The following is a 22,291-nucleotide window of genomic DNA, read 5'->3' on the forward strand; positions in this document are numbered from 1 at the left end:
ATAGTGTGTGACGTAGTAGGTTATTGGATAGAAGAGGAAGAGAAGATGTCTACTGCCATCCTAATATAGCACAAAAATAAAAACATCGACCCAATTCATTCTACACTCATCATTTAGCGGTCTAGGCTACAACCACTGCATGGTATTGTTGCATAACGGTCCCAATGGCTGTGGCAAATGCGAAACAAACGGTCCTAAATCCGGTAAGAGGCTTTTTACTAGACTACCTCTAGTATACTCACATATTTACAGCGAGACTCTCTCCCTTTCTCTACTAACGTTGCAGGAATAAAAACATATTAGTATACCGCATGCATGTTGTTGTCTTCAATAGGTCTATGTGCAGCTATGGCCTTTTAACGTCTGTTGTTTTGCAGTCATTTCATTGTATAATTGTTGGGCCGAAAAGCTGTTGGCATCTTTAACGATATTATAGGATCTGGTGTTTCAACAATGGGATGGAAGATATTGATAAATAATGCTTTTGGCCACACACACACACACACACACACACACACACACACACACACACACACACAGCGAATATGATTTGATTATGTTTGTCTTTATTAAGCCCATCTGACCCCTCCATCCAGGTGATTCCATTCACTGGGGCCATACCTGGGGGCATACACCCAGGGGAGATAGTCCTTATCCAGGGCACTGTTCACAATGATGCTGACAGGTATGTGATAATGTTAAATTGTTGTTTTTAACCCTAACCCTAGCTTAATGTCCACATCTCAGTTCAACCCTAACCCTAGCTTAATGTCCACATCCCAGTTTAATCCTAACCCTCAACCAAACGTAACCCTAGCTTAATGTCCTCATCTCAGTTCAAACCTATCCTCAACCACAAACCTAACCCTAGCTTAATGTCCACATGCCAGTTTAATCCTAACCCTCAACCACAAACCTAACCCTAGCTTAATGTCCACATCCCAGTTTAATCCTAACCCTCAACCACAAACCTAACCCTAGCTTAATGTCCACATCCCAGTTCAACCCTAACCCTCAACCACAAACCTAACCCTAGCTTAATGTCCACATCCCAGTTCAACCCTAACCCTCAACCCTAGCTTCATATAAGAATATGCTTAACTAGAAATAATATGTTTAGGTAACAAACAAAATAAAGCATCAGTTCAACACACTCAAAAATAATAATTTTACCCAGCTAAAAAATGATGTTTAGCTAACAAAAAATATAAGTTCAACAAAGTCCTTGAGTCCCTGACTCAAGTCCCCACCTCGGCTTTAAGACATTTAGAAACTCTTCTCTAATACGTACCAATGTGGTAACTGCAGGTTCCAGATGGACCTATCCTGTGGCACCAGCACTAAACCTCGTGCGGACATCGCCCTCCACTTCAACCCCCGTTTTAAGGGCTCCCCGTGCGTTGTTTGTAACTCCCTGGTGCAGGGGAGTTGGGGCAGGGAGGAGACCCTTCAGCAGCTTCCCTACAGACAGGGAGCAGCCTTCGAGACGATCATCCTGGTCCATGATGATGTCTTTAAGGCAAGTGGACCAATGTCTGGGACTTGTTTACCGCAAGTAGTCTTCAATTAGGCCACATACAGGAAAAACTCACTAACCTACATTTGCTTTCACATTCACTACTGTTGAGTCAAAAGAAGCTAGTATAGTCATGCAAAAGCCAAGCAAATACAGTGTAATAGATTTTTGTGATCCTGTGTGAATGCTGTTCTCCTTTGTACCTGCAGGTGGCAGTAAATGGTTCTCATTTGTTAGAATACAAGCACAGAATCCCACTGGACAGGATTGACACATTTTCTATATCTGGGAAAATCAAGGTGCGCGCCATTGGCTTCATACCAAACTCAGTAAGTACCCCCTCCAATACTCTTTTTATAGGTCAATAGAATAGATGTTTTCAACTAGCTCTATAATGAATGTCTTCATTATTATTTTCTCCTGTAGGCAATATACTCAATCTCAGGTGAATCAGGTGACCTGGTGAGTTGTGTGTTATATTTTCCATAAAGGATAGATCTATATAGGCAACATGACCAATTGCATCAATATGTTAAGTGTACAGACATGGCCTACATCTTATGCATCTCCAGAGTCTCCCTTACAAAGGCAGTCTACTGAAAGGGGTGAGTCCAGGACAGCACATCACAATCAAGGGACAGGTCAGCATGTACCCACACAGGTAAGCAATAGAACACTACTGAGTATTTAAACCATGTTCCAAGAAAATAGACAGTTTACCTTTTGAGGGAGTGTATAAGGGCAGGATAGGGACTGCCCACTATCCATGACATCACAGGAGGCAGCTGAGGGGAGGACAGCTCATAAATGGCTGGAACAAAGCAAATGGAATACAATCCAACACATGGAAACCATGTTTGATGTATTTGATACCATTCCACCAATTCGCTCCAGTCATTACCACGAGCCCGTCCTTCCCAATTAAGGTGACACCAACCTCTTGTGCATGGCAATGTAGAATAACCTACATCATTGTTTTTGTGATGAACCTCGTGTCCGGCAGCTTCACTGTGAACCTCCGCAACAACGGCAGTGAGAACATCGCTCTGCACCTGAACCCCCGGATGAAGTCGGCCATGTTCATCAGGAACTCCTACCTGAGTGAGTCCTGGGGACCAGAGGAGAGGGAGCTTCCTGTCTTCCCCTTCTCGCCTGGGGAGTACTTTGAGGTATGCTGCCTCTTACAATAACAGTATAAGTATTTTATTTTTCTTCAGATGGATGCAGTTTCTAAATGAGCAGTTCTCACATCTGCACATCATGTTACTTGTATTATTGGAACTCTTACTAGTCTTTTTCACTATAAGTACTCTCTGCCCCAGATGCTGATCCTCTGCCAGCCCCACCAGTTCAAGCTGGCGGTGAATGGCTCTCACCTGCTGGACTACAGGCACCGGGTGCAGGACCTGAGCACCATCAACCAGCTGGAGATCATGGGAGACCTGGAGCTGATGGACATCAAACTGTGGTGACCTATGACATAGAGGCAAGCTAGGCCCCGATGGGCTCAGCCCTATTCTAGACGACAGGCCCGTTCACAACCCCCCCCCACCCTGGGCAGTGAGCAGGGCTTGAGCCAGCTGGTGTTGGACTGGCCTGATTATGGGCTCCAATGTCTGAGCCATGAGATTTACAGCTGAGGTAGCCTTGGATCTGTTCACGTGGATCCACAGGATTTGACAGTCATACTTGTATGCACTATCTGGTGCAAGGGAGGCTGATATGTGTAATAACAGGAGTATTATAGAAACAGCCTCGTTTACACCTTGCGCTAGCCTGTGGGTTTTGTGATCTGATCAATATGATCCAATCACTATCTGATCAAGGTTTGTTGCGTCTATACATAGTATTGATATGTATCTTATCCATCCGCATTGTGACTGGATTTCCTAGTCCCTCCCTTAATTCTTTCAAATGTATTAATTTATTTTAAGACAATTATTAATGCCATAATGCATAATATTAATGCTACCTGTCAATGATTTAGAGGCTGGTATGATGATGATTTAAATGGTTTGACCCTCCAGATCTGTTTACAATTGCTTGTCTAGGAAGATATGACCACAATGTATTTTAATCCACTACACCCGTCTAAAAATGTGGGCACAATCAAGACAAAGGTCGCATGTTAGCACCAGGTATAAACTCATTGGAAGGCCATAAAATGCCCATTTACATTGGCAGGGACCATGATTTGGAAGGGCTCGACTAAAATATCTCGGAGCTGCACTATTTTTCATCATTCTAAAATGAAATACTTAACCCTAATCACTAAAATAATCCATCATTCTCATTCATCCATCTCAGGTTCTTCAGTGCTGAAACAAATTATAGGATGGTTACAGGTGCTGCTTGACAATACTCAGAAAATATTTCTCAGGAATATGAAAATCCTGACTATTTAATGTTCTGTACCTGAGGGAACATGTTTGGCTATTTATTTACCCTCTGTAGGATATGTTCTTCAAATATAATCCAATAGCTGGTTTTAAGAGCATACATTAGAAAGGCAATATGGCCTGACAGGTTGCGTCACAAGCAGGGGCGGTTCTGGGGGGGGCTGTGCCCCTGTGACAACAATTTTGGACCCCCTTGTGGCCCCCCTAAATGTGGAGTATGAAATAATTTTTACATAACTAATTTTTGCTATCATTCTTTTTTTTTACATCCTTTATTAGACAGTGGCAACTCGGAACACTAATGATGATGAACATGGTCTTTTGCCTGCTAATGCCTGCAATGCAGTGAAGAAAACGATATGACAACAACGTCCAATGTAACTGGCCCCTCTAACAGTACAACTGGCCCCAGCTTGGCCCCCTGGTTGAAATGGTCTAGAACCGCCACTGGTCACAAGGTCAAACTCATGTGAAATGGCCAAATCTAGTTGACTAAGCTCACCCACCATATGACCTAGGGCTGGCTTCAATCCGTATCGCCAAAGACCAGCGTTATAGCTTGATTGAAATGTAAAGGCAATATTCAGAGACTGTATTGGAAATTACCTTCGCATTTTAACGCTGCTCTTCCGCGATAGGGATTAAATGCAGCCCCTAGTCTAGTGTACTTCAATCCAAGCACAAACCAATTGCACTGGTTGGTGATGGTTCAATGAAAACAAGGGCTGGATTCAATCCGTATTGCGGAAGATCTGCGTTAAAATGTAAAAGGTAATTTCCAATTGAGCCAACATATGCAGCATTTACCGTGAATGCAGTTAACGAATGCGAGAACATTGCCTTTAAATTTCAAATCGAGCTATAAAGTGCATCTTCCGCAATACGGATTGAATCCAGCCTTAAGTGTGTGCTAATCAGTGTTGTATGTATGACTGCATGGCCACTCTTTTCTTGCTTGGCCAAAAGTCCAGCGCTATAGCACGCTTGACATTTAAAGGTCATTTCCGATTGAGCAGACATATGCAGCCTCCGCAAACGTGGGAACATTGCAAGTTCTTTCAGTCAAGCATTTCACCCATTTTCAGCCTTATTATTTAATCAATACTGTTGAGATGTCGTGTAGTGATGCCTGTTTCCTTCTGCTGTAACCTACTGTATGTAATGTCTTAAATAGTTCATCTGCTTTTAAATAAATGTATGATGATTGGGGTCATTTTTCAATTTTCTAATCCATCCAGTAGGTCCTGTGATATCTATGCACATTTATCACCGCTACAGAGGTGCATTACTCCTCTTCAACCAGCCAGATGGGGCTATAAGTTAAGCGGTCGACTGGCCCATTTTTCAAAATCAAAACATGCAGAGGAAAAGGCCCTACTATAGGCAGAGACAGAAGCGAGAAATATCGCTCCTTTCCCATCCAAAAGACGGCACCCTACGTAGGAAAATGTAATTAGGGTTTGTCAAATATATCTGTTTAGGCTTCTTACGGTCATTTTGCATTATCTTCCGACCAGCCGATCAAGGAGAAGATGGTGGTTTCCTATGGAGTTTGCTACATAAAAAAATAGAGAATCCATGTGGCTTGAGGAAATACAATTCCGTCTGAAGTAAGCCTAGCCCATACAAGTCTCTTCTTGACTGTCTCCTGGTGACAGAGGGCCCTTGTTTTCCACTGTATCTCTGTGGCTGGAGGTCCCGAGGCCTTAAACCCCTGATGAACGGACCATTACAGGACTCACCCTCAATACATCATGTTGAATCGTTTGTGTTATTCTCATCTAGCTACACTTACCAAAGGCACTCATCACAAGGCTACCATTAAATACCTACTGAAGGATGTGACACAACACATGACTTTCAACTGGTCACCTTGAGGCTTGGCTTCAACAGATATAATCTAGTTCCTTAAAAAGATGTGATTTTATTAATATATCCACAGGAAATATAACTTGAGGAAAAGAAATTACCTTGGTATGGCACAATAATACAGAATCTTAACATGTAACTTAAAAAAACACGTATGAATTAAATGATATACCAAATGATGACATCAACTCTTGTTTGGTGATTGACTGTAAACCAGAATCAGATAGAAAGGCAAAGACACTGTCCATCAGATCAACAAGTAGGCCATAGTCCGTTGTACAAAAAAAGAAATGGCAGACCCGTGATTCACGACAGAAATAAAGCAGCTTTTCTTTAACATGTTTAGGAATAACTCACGCCACCTTTTTTTCTGCTTTAAATAGCTGACAGACAGCCATACTGTACATACATCCACCCCTCCTTTGTCTGTCCCCCTCCCAGAACAGTGGACTACGCTTCAGTAGAGGGAGCACAGGACAAGCACAAGTCCCCTGGGCCCTTCCCCAGCAACAACCCCCGTATGATGCAGAGGTTTGGCAAGTCGTTGGCTTAGGAGGGAAGGTCCTAGTTCAGTTCTACTCTCAGTAGCCAAATAGTACCACAGTCTTTTAGAGAAGTCCTGCGATTTTAGAGGACGGAGAGGATATTGGTTACAGGCATTCAGGGTTGGGAAGACCCACTGTTTGGCACATGTGTGGATGGAGGGCCTGGGGGGAGTGTTTTAGGGGATGGACAGATATTTGAGTGAACCCCCTGTCAGACAGAGCTGAGTTTGACTAGGCCTCTGACAGAGTCCTCATGTAGAGAGTCCTGGCTGGCTGGGTTGTAGAAGCCCTGAATGGTGTGGCTGTGTCCCAGGGGGCTGCCGCAGGGGAGCATGCCCGGTGGCGAGGGGGCTTCCTCAGGCGTGAGGAAGTGGTGGTGGACCCCGTCCGTGTGGTGGTGGTGGAGCGCTTCGCTGTGGTCGTTCCGGAGGGGCAGCATGCCATTGTCACAGCTGAGGTTGGGGGTGGAGGTGGGGGGTGTAGGCTGGCCCCCTAGCGGCAGGGCTCCAGAGCAGGGACCGCCTAACGACGTCCTGCCCGGTAGAGAAGCCTCGTCTGTGAGGATGACCGGCTCACTCTGCATCAGGGGTGTGGCGGCAGCCTGCAAAACGAATTTGGTGCTCTGAATGCACTGGTCTTGAACACACTGAGACAGGAGAAATGGAGAAGGGTAGGAAAGGAGAGAGAGTGAGAGAGTAGGGAGAGTAATAAGACATTTTGAGATGGAGGGAAATGTGGGGATAGAAGGAGTGTAGTGAATGAATGGAGATGAGGTTAACATGAGGAGTGTAGTGAATGAATGAAGAGATGAGAAAAAAAAGAAAAGATATTGTTAGTAACCTTGTTAGAATGCACAGTAAACCACCAGAGAAAAACACTAGGGCTGACCCCATTTAGTCCACTGTCGATAGGCTGTTGGTTGACAGATTTCTTTAGTCGAGCAATAGTAACAGAACTTTTCAGTTAGAAATGGCTGTAATTATGTTGCAGCTTCAGCAACACGGACAGCGTGATAAACACTGTTGGTGTTCTAAGGTGGTCGCTGCAGCAGGCAGGAGAGAGGCAATGGTTGCTAGTCACACAGGCACTCGCTCTGAGCCCGGCCCGGCACAATCAAATCAACTGCGGATGGACTCACTCTAGAGTCACTTGTGTGTCTTGATTATTTCATCAAACAGTGCGCTTAAAGCATCAGACAAGCTCAGTGCATATAGATGTTTTTGTTAAAACAGATAGGCCAGGGTTACCCAACTATATTGTTGACATAACACCAGTAAATTGTGATTTTAATTTTGGAAATCTGTTCAAGTATTCCCACACATAATAGAGAGATCATATACAAATGTAAGCAAGGTCTGAAATTATGTTTGTCAAATATTATATCTATTTGGGGTTCTTGTGGTAAATTTGCAGTATAACGGGCCCGTCTATATATGGAAAAATATACGTTAAAACATTTAGACCAATCGATTGGTCGAAAGAACAGACGACTCTCGGTCGACCAAGATTCTTGTTGTTGTCGGGGACAGCCCTAAAATATACAGTATTCAATATGACTTAAATACATAGTGAAGTCAATACATGGAGTTGAAATGGCATTAAGTCAGCTAATGATTTAGCTCTGCATCTCTGTAACCTAAATAGTGTCCATGTAAATCAAACATCTAACTGGACTAGGAATGAGCCAGCAGTGCACTGTTTTAGCCTTTGAACTAAATGAGTCCTTGTCTAGCCTATCTAATAATAATTTAAGGACTCCCTCTGCAACTGGATCCAGGACTTCCTGACGGGCCGCCCCCCAGGTGGTAAGGGAAGGCAACAACACTTCTGCCACACTAATCCGCAACACGGGGGCCCCTCAGGGGTGCGTGCTTAGTCCCCTCCTGTACTCCCTGTTCACCAACGACTGCGTGGCCAAGCTAGACTCCAACACCATCATTAAGTTTGCCAACACAACAGTGGCAGGCCTGATCACCGACAACAATGTGACAGACTATAGGGAGGTGGTCAGAGACCTGGCAGTGTTGTGCCAGGACAACAACCTCTCCCTCAACGTGAGCAAGACAAAAAAGGAGTTGATCGCGGACTACAGGAAAAGGAGGGCCGAACCCCCCATTCACATCGCAAAACTGAAGGCAGGCAGAGTGCACTCAGACAGACAGAGACATTTTGATTTGAAAGTGATATGTCCCTCACATCTTAATCATCTGTCTGACTAAGCATAAACTAGGTTAAGAGTGTTTGTTTTAAAATAACACGTTTCTCTTATCACTTTCATATCAGTCAATCTCCTTTTATGAGCTTGGCTTCTTTTATAGTCACTCAGACAACTTAACTCCTGGACTGAAACTGTTTTGCTAGCCAGTACAGTAGCTAGATAGTAATTCTGCTCCTTGAAGCCTGAAATGAGAGGCTATTCTCACATGGTAGGCTCATAGTCTCTCCTTTGAGGAATAGTTACTGAAGGAGACTGCTCCAGCCAGTAGGCATCTTCTGTACAGGAGGCAGAGATCTGAGCGCTCACTGACAGAGCCCCTACTGTCTCCAATATTGTCTGTCTGCTGGTATCAGCCAGGTCTGGAGACAGACACTTGTCAAAGAGCCTTAAACACAGGGATCAGAACATTAACAGCCAGGGCACCGGCCTCATAGCTCCAGAAATAGAGTTGATGTTGAGAGGATTGATTCCAACCCCACAAGACAAACAGACGTTGGGAGAGAAGAGAGACGCTGGTATCTACAGTACATGAACCCATTGGAAAACCATGGATACCGCTAGCTAAGAAAGCGTCACACTGCATTTGCTTCTTGGACCAACAGGAGCAAGGTCCATTTGGAGAGATCCTCCAACACAGGCTCTTTCATCATGATTAGTTTAGCCCCAATGTCAGCTAGTCAAGATCGAAAGCTTCTCTTAGACAAATGCACAAATGCGCTCCACAATCCCATCATGTCTCCAAATCTAATAATAAGAGCCAGCTTTGGCAAAGTTGCACTCCTTAGGTTACTTTATAAATGCTTTTCTAAAGTTTTAGCTCCATACTGTCCTTTGGAAAAAGAGGCATTATTTACTAATGAGCTTTGACTATCTCCTTGGCTGTAATTCCTTTAGAGGCTGGGGAGGGGGAGTTGCTGGTTGGGTCTGGGACTGCTGCCCCCTGTTCTGCCCAGGGGGGAGAAGAGCCAGCTATTTTCCAAAGCACTGGCTGTCATTACCCTTGTTGGCGTGCTGCTCTGTGCTAGGAGCCTGTGAGGTAGTGAAGTTGAGTTCTGTTAAGTTTAGCCCTGGTCATAAACCAGGCATCAGCCCAGCAAACTACAGGAAGAGCAGCTGGCACAGAGCTAGAGAGAGAAGAAACACAACTAACCAAACCTGGTCTAGCCTAGCCTGAACAAAACCCTGTCTGCTCTTGATCTGCCTGCCTGGCTGGCTGACTGCATGACGATCTGCCTGCCTGCCTGCCTGCCTGGCTGGCTGACTGCATGACGATCTGCCTGCCTGCCTGCCTGGCTGGCTGACTGCATGACGATCTGCCTGCCTGCCTGCCTGGCTGGCTGACTGCATGACGATCTGCCTGCCTGCCTGCCTGGCTGGCTGACTGCATGACGATCTGCCTGCCTGCCTGCCTGGCTGGCTGACTGCATGACGATCTGCCTGCCTGCCTGGCTGGCTGCCTGCCTGCCTGGCTGACTGACTGCATGACAATCTGCCTGCCTGCCTGGCTGACTGACTGCATGACGATCTGCCTGCCTGCCTGGCTGACTGAGTGCATGACGATCTGATGAACATTTAGGATTTATCTTATGTGATTCAGGCAATCAAATGATGACAGCTGTCTAAATGTTGGTTCATTCTAGGGTTGTTCAGGCTAGATTATTAGTTTGACACAGGTGAGAAGCATTCTATTAGTCATTCGTCTAATGAATTACCAAATCACACGTCAAGTAGACACCACAGAGATACTGAGAGTCTAAAATGAGTTGTGTGTCATCATCCAGTACTCAAGTTGAAACAGGAGTCCATCAAATCCCGGAGTCTACGTGTCCCGCTCTGCAGTCTAAAAATAGCTGCCAGCTACAACAGAAAAGGACAAAAAAACATGTAAAAAATGAGAAATTTGTGCTGGTTAGAAATTGAGAGAAAATGGACCGAGAGACAAAGAACAAAGCTGATAGTTTTTTGATTAGAGGCCATGGCCACTGTTCTAGATGCCACGTCGTCCACACACACTGTTCTTCCACGGTTCTCTCTGTCACTTCCTGACTGGGGCCTAATGTGACGGATGGCGTAATGACATGACGGCATCCTTGTAATCTGTTGCCATGGTGACACAGCTTCTCTAGATCAGCCTACAATGGCTTTACAAAACAGATACATTGAAAAAACAGCAATACTGTACAGTACTGGCTACTCCAGACTTGATTATTATTAGTTCCCAATTTGCCTTTCGTACATTGACAGACTGCCTTTCACTATAACAAATCAAAGTTTATTGGTCACGTACACAGTTTAGCAGATGTTATAATAGCGGGAGCAGGGAAATGCTTGTGTTACTAGCTCAGTGCAGTAACGAATCCAATTAACAACCCAAATAACACCATCAGTAATCCAAATGCACTCTATGCATATATACACCAAAAAGTTCAAGTAAGAATGATATGTACAGCAGTATATATATTACAGTGAGCTCTGTCAAGAATCCAGTATATAAATACACTGTGTGTTTAACAGTGTAACAGTAATGCAATGTAGAGTAGTAGATATATTAGAGTGAGCGATGTTGAGAATACAGTATATGAATACACAGTGTGAAAAACTGTATAAAAGAAACATGAAGTGTCCATTGTTTATTGTCTCTATATACATGGGACAGCAGAGTTGGCTGTGTGTGAGTGTGTTTGTGAGTACAGGAGTCTTGAGTGTGTATGAGGTGTGTGTTTTGTCTCGTACTACAGGACACGGTGTGATGGCTGTTCAACAGTCTGATGGCCTGGAGACAGAAGCTGTTTTTCAGTCTTTCCGGATTTACATGACGACCAGCTATGATTCAACGGTGCTATATTTCAATGGAAATTCGTTCTCTTGTTTAGTCAAACACATGCCACATTCTCTTAAGTTGGTGACTAAATATAGATTTCGTTAGTGGCGACATTTTAAATGGTTCCCTGTGAAAAGTAATAAATGTAGTATGTTACTCCTAACAATAACAACTAACAGACTATTTCTACATGTGATAAAGAGATGGAATGCCAAACCCGTCCCCCAGCCAGCCAGCACAACCAGCTCCAGATGGCCATGACCCACTCAATAAGACCAGAGCTACCATCCAGGACACTGGATCATTCTAACAGCCTATTGGATTCAAGTTCAGAGGAGTGTAACGAGTAGTGAACGTTCATTAGAAATGTAGGAGAAGGGAAACAACGGCTTGTTCACTAAGGGCCACCAGAAGCCGTCCTCTTTCTTCCATTCCCTGCAGGACTGGTGGGGTGAGGTTGACATTTACAGTTCCTCTCCCTTTGTTCTGAGACACTCCAACACCAATTACACTGTCTGCTGACAGTGCCTTGTTTAAGTCAGACTCACTCCACCTGGGTACTGTAGGACCCTTCGCTCTAAAACACCATTTATTCTCATTTCCTCTCCCAATTCTGTTATTGTCTGTCATCCCTTTCTTGCCATCTATCTGTTTTTGCCATGCTAAAACCTCCCAGCACAAGAGTTAGATTGTCCAGTCAGTCTGCATGATAAGCTTGTGGGAAGCAGAGGGGAGAGAGTGTGCACTGCACATGAGCACAACACACATCCCTCCCTAGGGATCTCAGAGATGTCAGAGAGGGGGAGAGTGTGATGGGGGGGAGCCAAGGAGTCACACAGCACGAGCACTGTCTATAATGACATTGCCTGTCACTGGCACACGCACGCACTGACCTATTTCCCAGCCATAATGCCAGATCACTGAGCATCATGGGTAAAATCTGTGTGAATATTAACAGAAACAATCCACTATTTGGAATCCCAGCAGTTGATTTGTTCCAATCTGTTGACCAGATATGGAAATGAGATTGGCAAAATAGATTTGGGTTTCTAGATTTGGATTGAGAGGAACTGGAGGGAAAGAGGGAGAGAAGTGAGATCAACAGCCTTGTCAGTTGGCTTGCTAGCGTGGGATGAGGGGAGCAGTGGTATTTATTCATCAAGCCTAACTGAGGAGGGAGGGAGGGAGCTACGCTCTAACACTACCCTTGACCCCCATCGCGTGGAAACAGGGCCCTGGTCCAACTCTAAACCAATTACCAATGCCGATGATCGCAATAATACACCATGATGCCGCTGGTCATCATAATTGCCGGGAGATTGATTGGGATAGTTTATCTATCTAGATGGCAAGGCGGACAGTAGAGCCATTGTTTACAGATAAAAAAACAAGCAGGATATAAGACAACAGCTGGACAATCAGGCTACTATGAGCTGAAGAAGCTGGCACTGCCACGCAATCAGGGCCTGGCACAGCAACAGCTGCCATACCCTTTCCTGGGTTTTCCAGGTAGAGTCAGCCAATGATGGGTCACTGTGCGGCCACCCTCCATTCAAGGCCCGGAATGGCTGAATCAATGATATCACTGTTCACCATGCTTGACCTTTTATAAGGAACCTATAGCTAATTAATCTTCAAGAGGCCAGGTGATATATGCTAAGCCATATTAAGATGGCAAGGGTGTGGTTTGGTTTGCACTGACGGCCATAAGTAGGTTTGGAAAAGACAGAGTGGAAAATGGCTCACCATGTGGCTCTGTGATTGGGTGGATCCATACATGGTGATGCCATTGGTTGGCGGGGTGGGCTGTGGCGTGTCTGATTGGACAAAGCCTCTTCTGTCGATGAGACTGAGGAGAGAGAGAAATATCATTGAATGGTTTTCTCAGATATCATAATATTTTAGATCCCTTCCTTGACAAGTGAATGTCCCAAGTCTATTTCAATACCATACTTTGAGGCAAGGCTGACACTGTACATTTATTTTGCATTTGTGAATGACATGCTTTACTTTCTTTGAATACTCTAATTTCAATCGTTGGCAGATATCCTTACACAATGTAAATCGATGTTAAGAGGATGCAGATGAAATGAGATGACTTTCTGAGGGTTAATACTGTGAAAGAATAAGAGGGCCAGAAGAACCACACAGAGAAACCCACTAAAGGAGCGTTGTATTTAATGTTTCACTCTGTATGCAGCCTCTCCGCTTTGTATTCAGTCAATGAGGTCATACAACGATCAGTGGAGTGAATCATTATCTCTGTTCTATCATTACCATTGCTGGGCTGACACATGGCTGGTTAGACAGGAACCTGCTGAGGTTAAGCAACATGATTGTCTTATAGTGTGTGTGTCTTTTTTTGTGTGTGTGTGTGTGTGTGTGTGTGTGTGTGTGTGTGTGTGTGTGTGTGTGTGTGTGTGTGTGTGTGAGCGTATGTGTGTCTAAGGATGCGTGTGTGTCTGTATAAAGGGGGTGTGTGAGTATGTGCATAGAGAGACTAAGTCATGGGCTAACCATGTGAGGCAACATCCATTCATCACCATGGAGGGGCTGTGTGTTGATATGAAACAGTGACACAGCTCAGCTCTAACGGAAGGTGTGCGAGCGCAGGGTAATCAGTAACAGAGAGCCTGTTGACTCAGAGCTAGCTAGTCTCTTACAGGAATTCACCAGACAGGAGGTGGACTTGTGAAAACTGAAGACATATAGAATGTACACACACACACACTCAGCTGCCCCCTCCCTTCTTGCCCACCACCTGCCCAGTGAGTACTGTCCCTTGCCACCCAGTAGAGTTATTACCAGTGAGTAATGATGTGGGCTGTGGAGGCTGGGTTGGGACTGTTACACAGAGTGCAGCCAAACACACCGAAAGGCCCAGAGCTAAAAGCATTTTTAATTTCTCTCCCCTGTTTATTCCCCGGTTCCCCCTGGCCCTGTACGTGTGTTTTACCTCAAAGACACTGTCTTGCCTCACTGTTAATAACATGCTACTCATGCACTGTAGCATGCCTTTATCCATGTCCCAAATGGCACCCTAATCACTATAGAGCCCTATGGGCCCTGGTCAAAAGTAGTGCACTACAGTACATAGGGAATAGGGTTCTACTTGGGACTGAGCTTAGAGTTAAACCACAGAAGAGGTGCTGCGTCTCCAGTTGTCTCGTCAGCGAGGGAAAACCTGGGCTGTAAAGATAAGAGAAGATAGCCTCTATCTAGGCTGAGTGAGTGTGAAGAAACAGAGCTTTCACCACAGAGAGTGTGTGTAGAAAGTGAGGGGAGGCACGTAGGGTGTTGGGAGAGAGACAGGAGACCATAGGTCGTAACAGTCCTGGAACCGTAAAAGCCTTGGTTTCATGCATGTTAACATCAGAAGCCTCCTCCCTAAATGTGTTTTATTCACTGCTTTAGCACACTCAGCCAACCCTGATGTCCTAGCCGTGTCTGAATCCTGGCTTAGGAAGGCCACCAAAAATTCTGAAATTTCCATCCCCAACTACAACATTTTCCGTCAAGCTAGAACTGCCAAAGGGGGCGGAGTTGCAATCTACTGCAGAGATAGCCTGCAGAGTTCTCTCATACTATCCAGGTCTGTGCACAAACAGTTTGAGCTTCTACTTTTAAAAATCCACCTTTCCAGAAATAAGTCTCTCACTGTTGCCGCTTGTTATAGACCCCCCTCAGCTGTGCCCTGGACACCATATGTGAATTGATTGCCCCCCATCTATCTTCAGAGTTCGTACTGTTAGGTGACCTAAACTGGGATATGCTTAGCACCCCGGCCATCCTACAATCTAAGCTAGATCTCACACAAATTATCAAGGAACCTACCAGGTACAACCCTAAATCCGTAAACATGGGCACCCTCATAGATATCATCCTGACCAACTTGCCCTCCAAATACACCTCTGCTATCTTCAACCAGGATCTCAGTGATCACTGCCTTATTGCCTGCATCCGGAATGGGCCCGCGGTCAAACGACCACCCCTCATCACCGTCAAACGCTCCTTAAAATACTTCAGCAAGCAGGCCTTTCTAATTGACCCGGCCCAGGTATCCTGGAAGGATATTGACCTCATCCCGTCAGTAGAGGATGCCTGGTTGTTCTTTAAAAGTGCTTTCCTCACCATCTTAAATAAGCATGCCCCATTAAAAAAATGGAGAACTACAGTGAGGGAAAAAAGTATTTGATCCCCTGCTGATTTTGTACGTTTGCCCACTGACAAAGAAATGATCAGTCTATAATGTTAATGGTAGGTTTATTTGAACAGTGAGAGACAGAATAACAAAATAATCCAGAAAAACGCATGTCAAAAATGTTAGAAATTGATTTGCATTTTAATGAGGGAAATAAGTATTTGACCCCCTCCTCAATCAGAAAGATTTCTGGCTCCCAGGTGTCTTTTATACAGGTAACGAGCTGAGATTAGGAGCACACTCTTAAAGGGAGTGCTCCTAATCGCAGTTTGTTACCTGTATAAAAGACACCTGTCCACAGAAGCAATCAATCAATCAGATTCCAAACTCTCCACCATGGCCAAGACCAAAGAGCTCTCCAAGGATGTCAGGGACAAGATTGTAGACCTACACAAGGCTGGAATGGGCTACAAGACCATCGCCAAGCAGCTTGGTGAGAAGGTGACAACAGTTGGTGCGATAATTTGCAAATGGAAGAAACACAAAAGAACTGTCAATCTCCCTCAGCCTGGGGCTCCATGCAAGATCTCACCTCGTGGAGTTGCAATGAGCATGAGAACAGTGAGGAATCAGCCCAGAACTACACGGGAGGATCTTGTCAATGATCTCAAGGCAGCTGGGACCATAGTCACCAAGAAAACAATTGGTAACACACTATGCCGTGAAGGACTGAAATCCTACAGCGCCCACAAGGTCCCCCTGCTCAAGAATACATATACATGCCCATCTGAAGTTTGCCAATGAACATCTGAATGATTCAGAGGACAACTGGGTGAAAGTGTTGTGGTCAGATGAGACCAAAATGGAGCTCTTTGGCATCAACCCAACTCGCCGTGTTTGGAGGAGGAGGAATGGTGCCTATGACCCCAAGAACCTCATCCCCACCGTCAAACATGGAGGTGGAAACATTATGCTTTGGGGGTGTTTTTCTGCTAAGGGGACATGACAACTTCACCGCATCAAAGGGACGATGGACAGGGCCTAGCCAGTCTCCAGACCTTAATCCCATAGAAAATCTGTGGAGGGAGCTGAAGGTTCGAGTTGCCAAACGTCAGCCTCGAAACCTTAATGACTTGTAGAAGATCTGCAAAGAGGAGTGGGACAAAATCCCCCATGAGATGTGTGCCAGTCTGGTGGCCAACTACAAGAAACGTCTGACCTCTGTGATTGCCAACAAGGGTTTTGCCACCAAGTACTAAGTCATGTTTTGCAGAGGGGTCAAATACTTATTTCCCTCATTAAAATGCAAATCAATTTATAACATTTTTGACATGCGTTTTCTGGATTTTTTTGTTGTTATTCTGTCTCTCACTGTTCAAATAAACCTACCATTAAAATTATAGACTGATCATTTCTTTGTCAGTGGGCAAACGTACAAAATCAGCAGGGGATCAAATACTTTTTTCCCTCACTGGAGGTGTCTGGTTAGACTGTAAACTCTCCTTCCAGAGTCACATTAAGCATCTCCAATCCAAAATTAAATCTAGAATTGGCTTCCTATTTCACAAAGCCTCCTTCACTCATGCTGCCAAACATACCCTCGTAAAACTGACTATCCTACCGATCCTTGACTTCGGCGATGTCATTTACAAAATAGCCCCCAACACTCAGCAAATTGGATGTAGTCTATCACAGTGCCATCCGTTTTGTCACCAAAGCCCCATATACTACCCACCACTGCGACCTGTACACTCTCGTTGGCTGGCCCTCGCTACATATTCATCGCCAAACCCACTATCTATAAGTCTTTGCTAGGTAAAGCCCCGCCTTATCTCAGCTCACTGGTCACCATAGCAACACCCACCTGTAGCACACGCTCCAGCAGGTATATTTCACTGTTCATCCCCAAAGCCAACACCTCCTTTGGCCGCCTTTCCTTCCAGTTCTCTGCTGCCAATGACTGGAACGAATTGCAAAAATCACTGAAGCTGGAGACTTATATCTGCCTCACTAACTTTAAGCATCAGCTGTCAGAGCAGCTTACCGATCAGTGTACACTGCCCATCTGTAAATAGCACACCCAACTACCTCATCCCCATATTGTCATTTCTTTTTTTGCTCTTTTGCACCCCAGTATCTCTATCTGCACATCATCTGCACATCTATCACTCCAGTGTTAAAGCTAAATTGTAATTATTTCGCCACTATGGCTTATTTATTGCCTTACCTCCCTAATCTTACTAGATTTGCACACACTGTACATAGATTTTCCTATTGTGTTATTGATTGTACGTTTGTTTATCCCATGTGTAACTCTGTGTTGTTTTTGTCGCACTGCTTTGCTTTATCTTGGCCAGGTCGCAGTTGTAAATGAGAACTTGTTCTCAACTGGCCTACCTGGTTAACCTGTTAGGGCTAGGGGGCAGTATTGACACGGCTGGATAAAAAACATACCCGATTTAATCTGGTTACCACTCCTACCCAGTAACTAGAATATGCATATACTTATTACATATGGATAGAAAACACCCTAAATTTTCTAAAACTGTTTGAATGGTGTCTGAGTATAACAGAACTCAAACGGCAGGTCAAAACCTGAGAGATTCCTTTACAGGAAGTGGCCTGTCTGACCATTTCTTGAACTTCTTTTCCATCTCTATCATTTACTAAGGACCTCTGCTCTAACGTGACACTTCCCACGTCGTCCATAGGCGCTCAGAGCCCGGGAAAAAACAGAATGTCGTCATTCCAGCCCCAGGCTGAAACACATTATCGCCTTTCTCAAGTGGCCGATCAAGGGACACTGGGCTTAGGCGCGTGACCCGACCGCCCCCGCCTTTGGGATTTTTTCCTCTGTTTGCCGAAAAGGAGATTCCCTGTCGGAATATTATCGCTTTCTACAAGAAAAATGGCGTAAAAATTGATTTTAAACAGCGGTTGACATGCTTCGAAGTACGGTAATGGAATATTTAGAATTTTATTGTCACGAATTGCGCCATGCGCGCGACACTTCTTTACTATTTCGGATAGTGTCTGGAACGCATCGAACAAAACGCCGCTATTCGGATATAACGATGGATTATTTTGGACCAAACCAACATTTGTTATTGAAGTAGCAGTCCTGGGTGTGCATTCTGACGAAGACAACAAAAGGTAATCAAACTTTTATAATAGTAAATATGATTATGGTGAGTGCTAAACTTGCCGGGTGTCTAAATAGCGAGCCCGTGATGCCTGGGCTATGTACTTAGAATATTGCAAAATGTGCTTTCACCAAAAGCTATTTTAAAATCGGACATATCGAGTGCATAGAGGAGGTCTGTATCTATAATTCTTAAAATAATTGTTATGCTTTTTGTGAACGTTTATCGTGAGTAATTTAGTAAAAGGTTAGCGAATTCCCCGGAAGTTTGCGGGGGTATGCTAGTTCTGAACGTCACATGCTAATGTAAAAAGCTGGTTTTTGATATAAATATGAACTTGATTGAACAAAACATGCATGTATTGTATAACATAATGTCCTAGGGTTGTCATCTGATGAAGATCATCAAAGGTGAGTGCTGCATTTAGCTGTCTTCTGGGTTTTGGTGACATTATATGCTGGCTTGAAAAATGGGTGTCTGATTATTTCTGGCTTGGTACTCTGCTGACATAATCTAATGTTTTGCTTTCGTTGTAAAGCCTTTTTGAAATCGGACAGTGTGGTTAGATTAACGAGAGTCTTGTCTTTAAATAGCTGTAAAATAGTCATATGTTTGAGAAATTGAAGTAATAGGATTTTTAAGGTTTTGAAAATCGCGCCACAGGCTGCCAGTGGCAGCAAGCGTCCCACCTAGCCCATAGAGGTTAAATAAAGGTGAAATAAAAAAAAAAAAAAAAAATTGGGTTTCAACTATGAGTTATACACAGTGAGGTAATCCAAATGAAAGGGTTATATTGATGATGTGTCTGAATGCAAATTCTATAGAGAAGGAAGTGTTGGATAAGACAAGCTAATAAGCAATCAATGGCTATGAGTCTATAGATACAATGACTACCACATCTAGCATTTCTATGTGCATAGTTTGATCTCACTGGGAGGTGCTGTAATCCTTTGTACTATCAGAGGTCTGAATGAGGAATAGCTGCAGGCAGATGATTTCACAGCAGCAGCTCTATAGCGAGATCATGATGAGCTCTGTGTGACGGACCTATTTTAGCTTTCTGACAATGTAGGAAACTACAGTGACGGGAAAAACGGATTTCTCCTAGAATGAGAAGAACTATTGGATTTGAGATTTCTCTAAGACAGAGGATGATCGTGTGCCATATGTTACATTTTGGGTAAATCCAAATATACAGAGCCAGATAATGTCAGATCCACATGCAAACACACAGAACCGTCCTTACCTGGGTGGTAGGGGTCCACACAGCGCTGCACAGCAGTTGGTGAATATGTTTCCGTGGCTGTAAGGGTTATAATTGTCTTTCCCTCTTTTAGACGACCATGACCCTTTGATCTGAAACAGAAAAAGCCAAAATCAGAGCAATAAACCAGGGGTTAAAAACTTTGTTGTATTTCAAAAGGGAAGATCAATTTCCTCAGACTTTTGTCTGGAACTTTCGGTTCCTTCTGTGTGTGTGTGTCTATAATGTCCCAGGCAGCTCTACAGTGGTGAGCGATGAGGCAAACTGCCTGGAAATAAATGAGATCAGACTCAGATCTGGCTGTCTTCCACTAAACTCAACCATCCACTAGAGGAAAAACCAAACTGCTGCCTGGGTTTAGTCTGTGAAATATGGTAGGAGACAGGAGATGGCTGGGGGTTTAGTAGTGTCTGTGTAACCTGGTAGGAGACAGGAGATGGCTGGGGGTTTAGTAGTGTCTGTGTAATCTGGTAGGAGACAGGAGATGGCTGGGGGTTTAGTAGTGTCTGTGTAACCTGGTAGGAGACAGGAGATGGCTGGGGGTTTAGTAGTGTCTGTGTAACCTGGTAGGAGACAGGAGATGGCTGGGGGTTTAGTAGTGTCTGTGTAACCTGGTAGGAGACAGGAGATGGCTGGGGGTTTAGTAGTGTCTGTGTAACCTGGTAGGAGACAGGAGATGGCTGGGGGTTTAGTAGTGTCTGTGCAACCTGGACAGGAGATGGCTGGGGGTTTAGTAGTGTCTGTGTAACCTGTAGAACAGGAGATGGCTGGGGGTTTAGTAGTGTCTGTGTAACCTGGTAGGAGACAGGAGATGGCTGGGGGTTTAGTAGTGTCTGTGTAACCTGGTAGGAGACAGGAGATGGCTGGGGGTTTAGTAGTGTCTGTGTAACCTGGTAGGAGACAGGAGATGGCTGGGGGTTTAGTAGTGTCTGTGTAACCTGGTAGGAGACAGGAGATGGCTGGGGGTTTAGTAGTGTCTGTGTAACCTGTGGAACAGGAGATGGCTGGGGGTTTAGTAGTGTCTGTGTAACCTGTAGGAGACAGGAGATGGCTGGGGGTTTAGTAGTGTCTGTGTAATCTGGTAGGAGACCGGAGATGGCTGGGGGTTTAGTAGTGTCTGTGTAATCTGGTAGGAGACAGGAGATGGCTGGGGGTTTAGTAGTGTCTGTGTAACCTGGTAGGAGACAGGAGATGGCTGGGGGTTTAGTAGTGTCTGTGTAACCTGGTAGGAGACAGGAGATGGCTGGGGGTTTAGTAGTGTCTGTGTAATCTGGTAGGAGACAGGAGATGGCTGGGGGTTTAGTAGTGTCTGTGTAATCTGGTAGGAGACAGGAGATGGCTGGGGGTTTAGTAGTGTCTGTGTAACCTGGTAGGAGACAGGAGATGGCTGGGGGTTTAGTAGTGTCTGTGTAACCTGGTAGGAGACAGGAGATGGCTGGGGGTTTAGTAGTGTCTGTGTAACCTGGTAGGAGACAGGAGATGGCTGGGGGTTTAGTAGTGTCTGTGTAACCTGGTAGGAGACAGGAGATGGCTGGGGGTTTAGTAGTGTCTGTGTAACCTGGTAGGAGACAGGAGATGGCTGGGGGTTTAGTAGTGTCTGTGTAACCTGGTAGGAGACAGGAGATGGCTGGGGGTTTAGTAGTGTCTGTGTAACCTGGTAGGAGACAGGAGATGGCTGGGGGTTTAGTAGTGTCTGTGTAACCTGGTAGGAGACAGGAGATGGCTGGGGGTTTAGTAGTGTCTGTGTAACCTGGTAGGAGACAGGAGATGGCTGGGGGTTTAGTAGTGTCTGTGTAACCTGACAGGAGATGGCTGGGGGTTTAGTAGTGTCTGTGTAACCTGGTAGGAGACAGGAGATGGCTGGGGGTTTAGTAGCGTCTGTGTAATCTGGTAGGAGACAGGAGATGGCTGGGGGTTTAGTAGCGTCTGTGTAACCTGGTAGGAGACAGGAGATGGCTGGGGGTTTAGTAGTGTCTGTGTAACCTGGGACAGGAGATGGCTGGGGGTTTAGTAGTGTCTGTGTAACCTGACAGGAGATGGCTGGGGGTTTAGTAGTGTCTGTGTAACCTGACAGGAGATGGCTGGGGGTTTAGTAGTGTCTGTGTAATCTGGTAGGAGACAGGAGATGGCTTGGGGTTTAGTAGTGTCTGTGTAACCTGGTAGGAGACAGGAGATGGCTGGGGGTTTAGTAGTGTCTGTGTAACCTGACAGGAGATGGCTGGGGGTTTAGTAGTGTCTGTGTAACCTGACAGGAGATGGCTGGGGGTTTAGTAGTGTCTGTGTAACCTGGTAGGAGACAGGAGATGGCTGGGGGTTTAGTAGTGTCTGTGTAATCTGGTAGGAGACAGGAGATGGCTGGGGGTTTAGTAGTGTCT

General features: G+C 45.0%; 2 protein-coding genes across 6 annotated transcripts in view; one reads left to right on the forward strand and one right to left on the reverse strand.

Annotated features, from left to right (window-relative positions):
• On the forward strand, positions 1-5,124 carry LOC106574998 (galectin-8). The gene is made up of 8 exons (XM_014151154.2): positions 1-203; positions 597-685; positions 1,309-1,519; positions 1,726-1,845; positions 1,943-1,978; positions 2,089-2,177; positions 2,520-2,685; positions 2,839-5,124. Exons 1-8 carry the CDS (start codon positions 165-167, stop codon positions 2,986-2,988), a joined length of 900 nt encoding a protein of 299 aa, XP_014006629.1. The 5' UTR covers positions 1-164; the 3' UTR covers positions 2,989-5,124.
• Positions 5,125-5,819: 695 nt separating this feature from the next.
• LOC106574720 (palmitoyltransferase ZDHHC14) overlaps positions 5,820-22,291 on the reverse strand; it is a 99,228-nt gene continuing 82,756 nt past the window's right edge. For 4 of the 5 annotated variants that reach the window (XM_014150770.2, XM_014150931.2, XM_014150856.2 and 1 more), the window contains exons 8-10: positions 19,899-20,008; positions 13,115-13,217; positions 5,820-6,975 (exon numbers count right to left, since the gene is read on the reverse strand). In XM_014150770.2, the coding sequence (XP_014006245.1) occupies positions 6,541-6,975; positions 13,115-13,217; positions 19,899-20,008 (648 nt within the window). In that variant the 3' untranslated portion in view covers positions 5,820-6,540. The remainder of the gene's footprint in view (positions 6,976-13,114; positions 13,218-19,898; positions 20,009-22,291) is intronic. The other variant, XM_045714980.1, reaches the window with a different exon arrangement.

This window comes from Salmo salar, chromosome ssa01 (assembly GCF_905237065.1).
Source record: "Salmo salar chromosome ssa01, Ssal_v3.1, whole genome shotgun sequence".
In the NCBI taxonomy this organism is placed as follows: domain Eukaryota; kingdom Metazoa; phylum Chordata; class Actinopteri; order Salmoniformes; family Salmonidae; genus Salmo; species Salmo salar.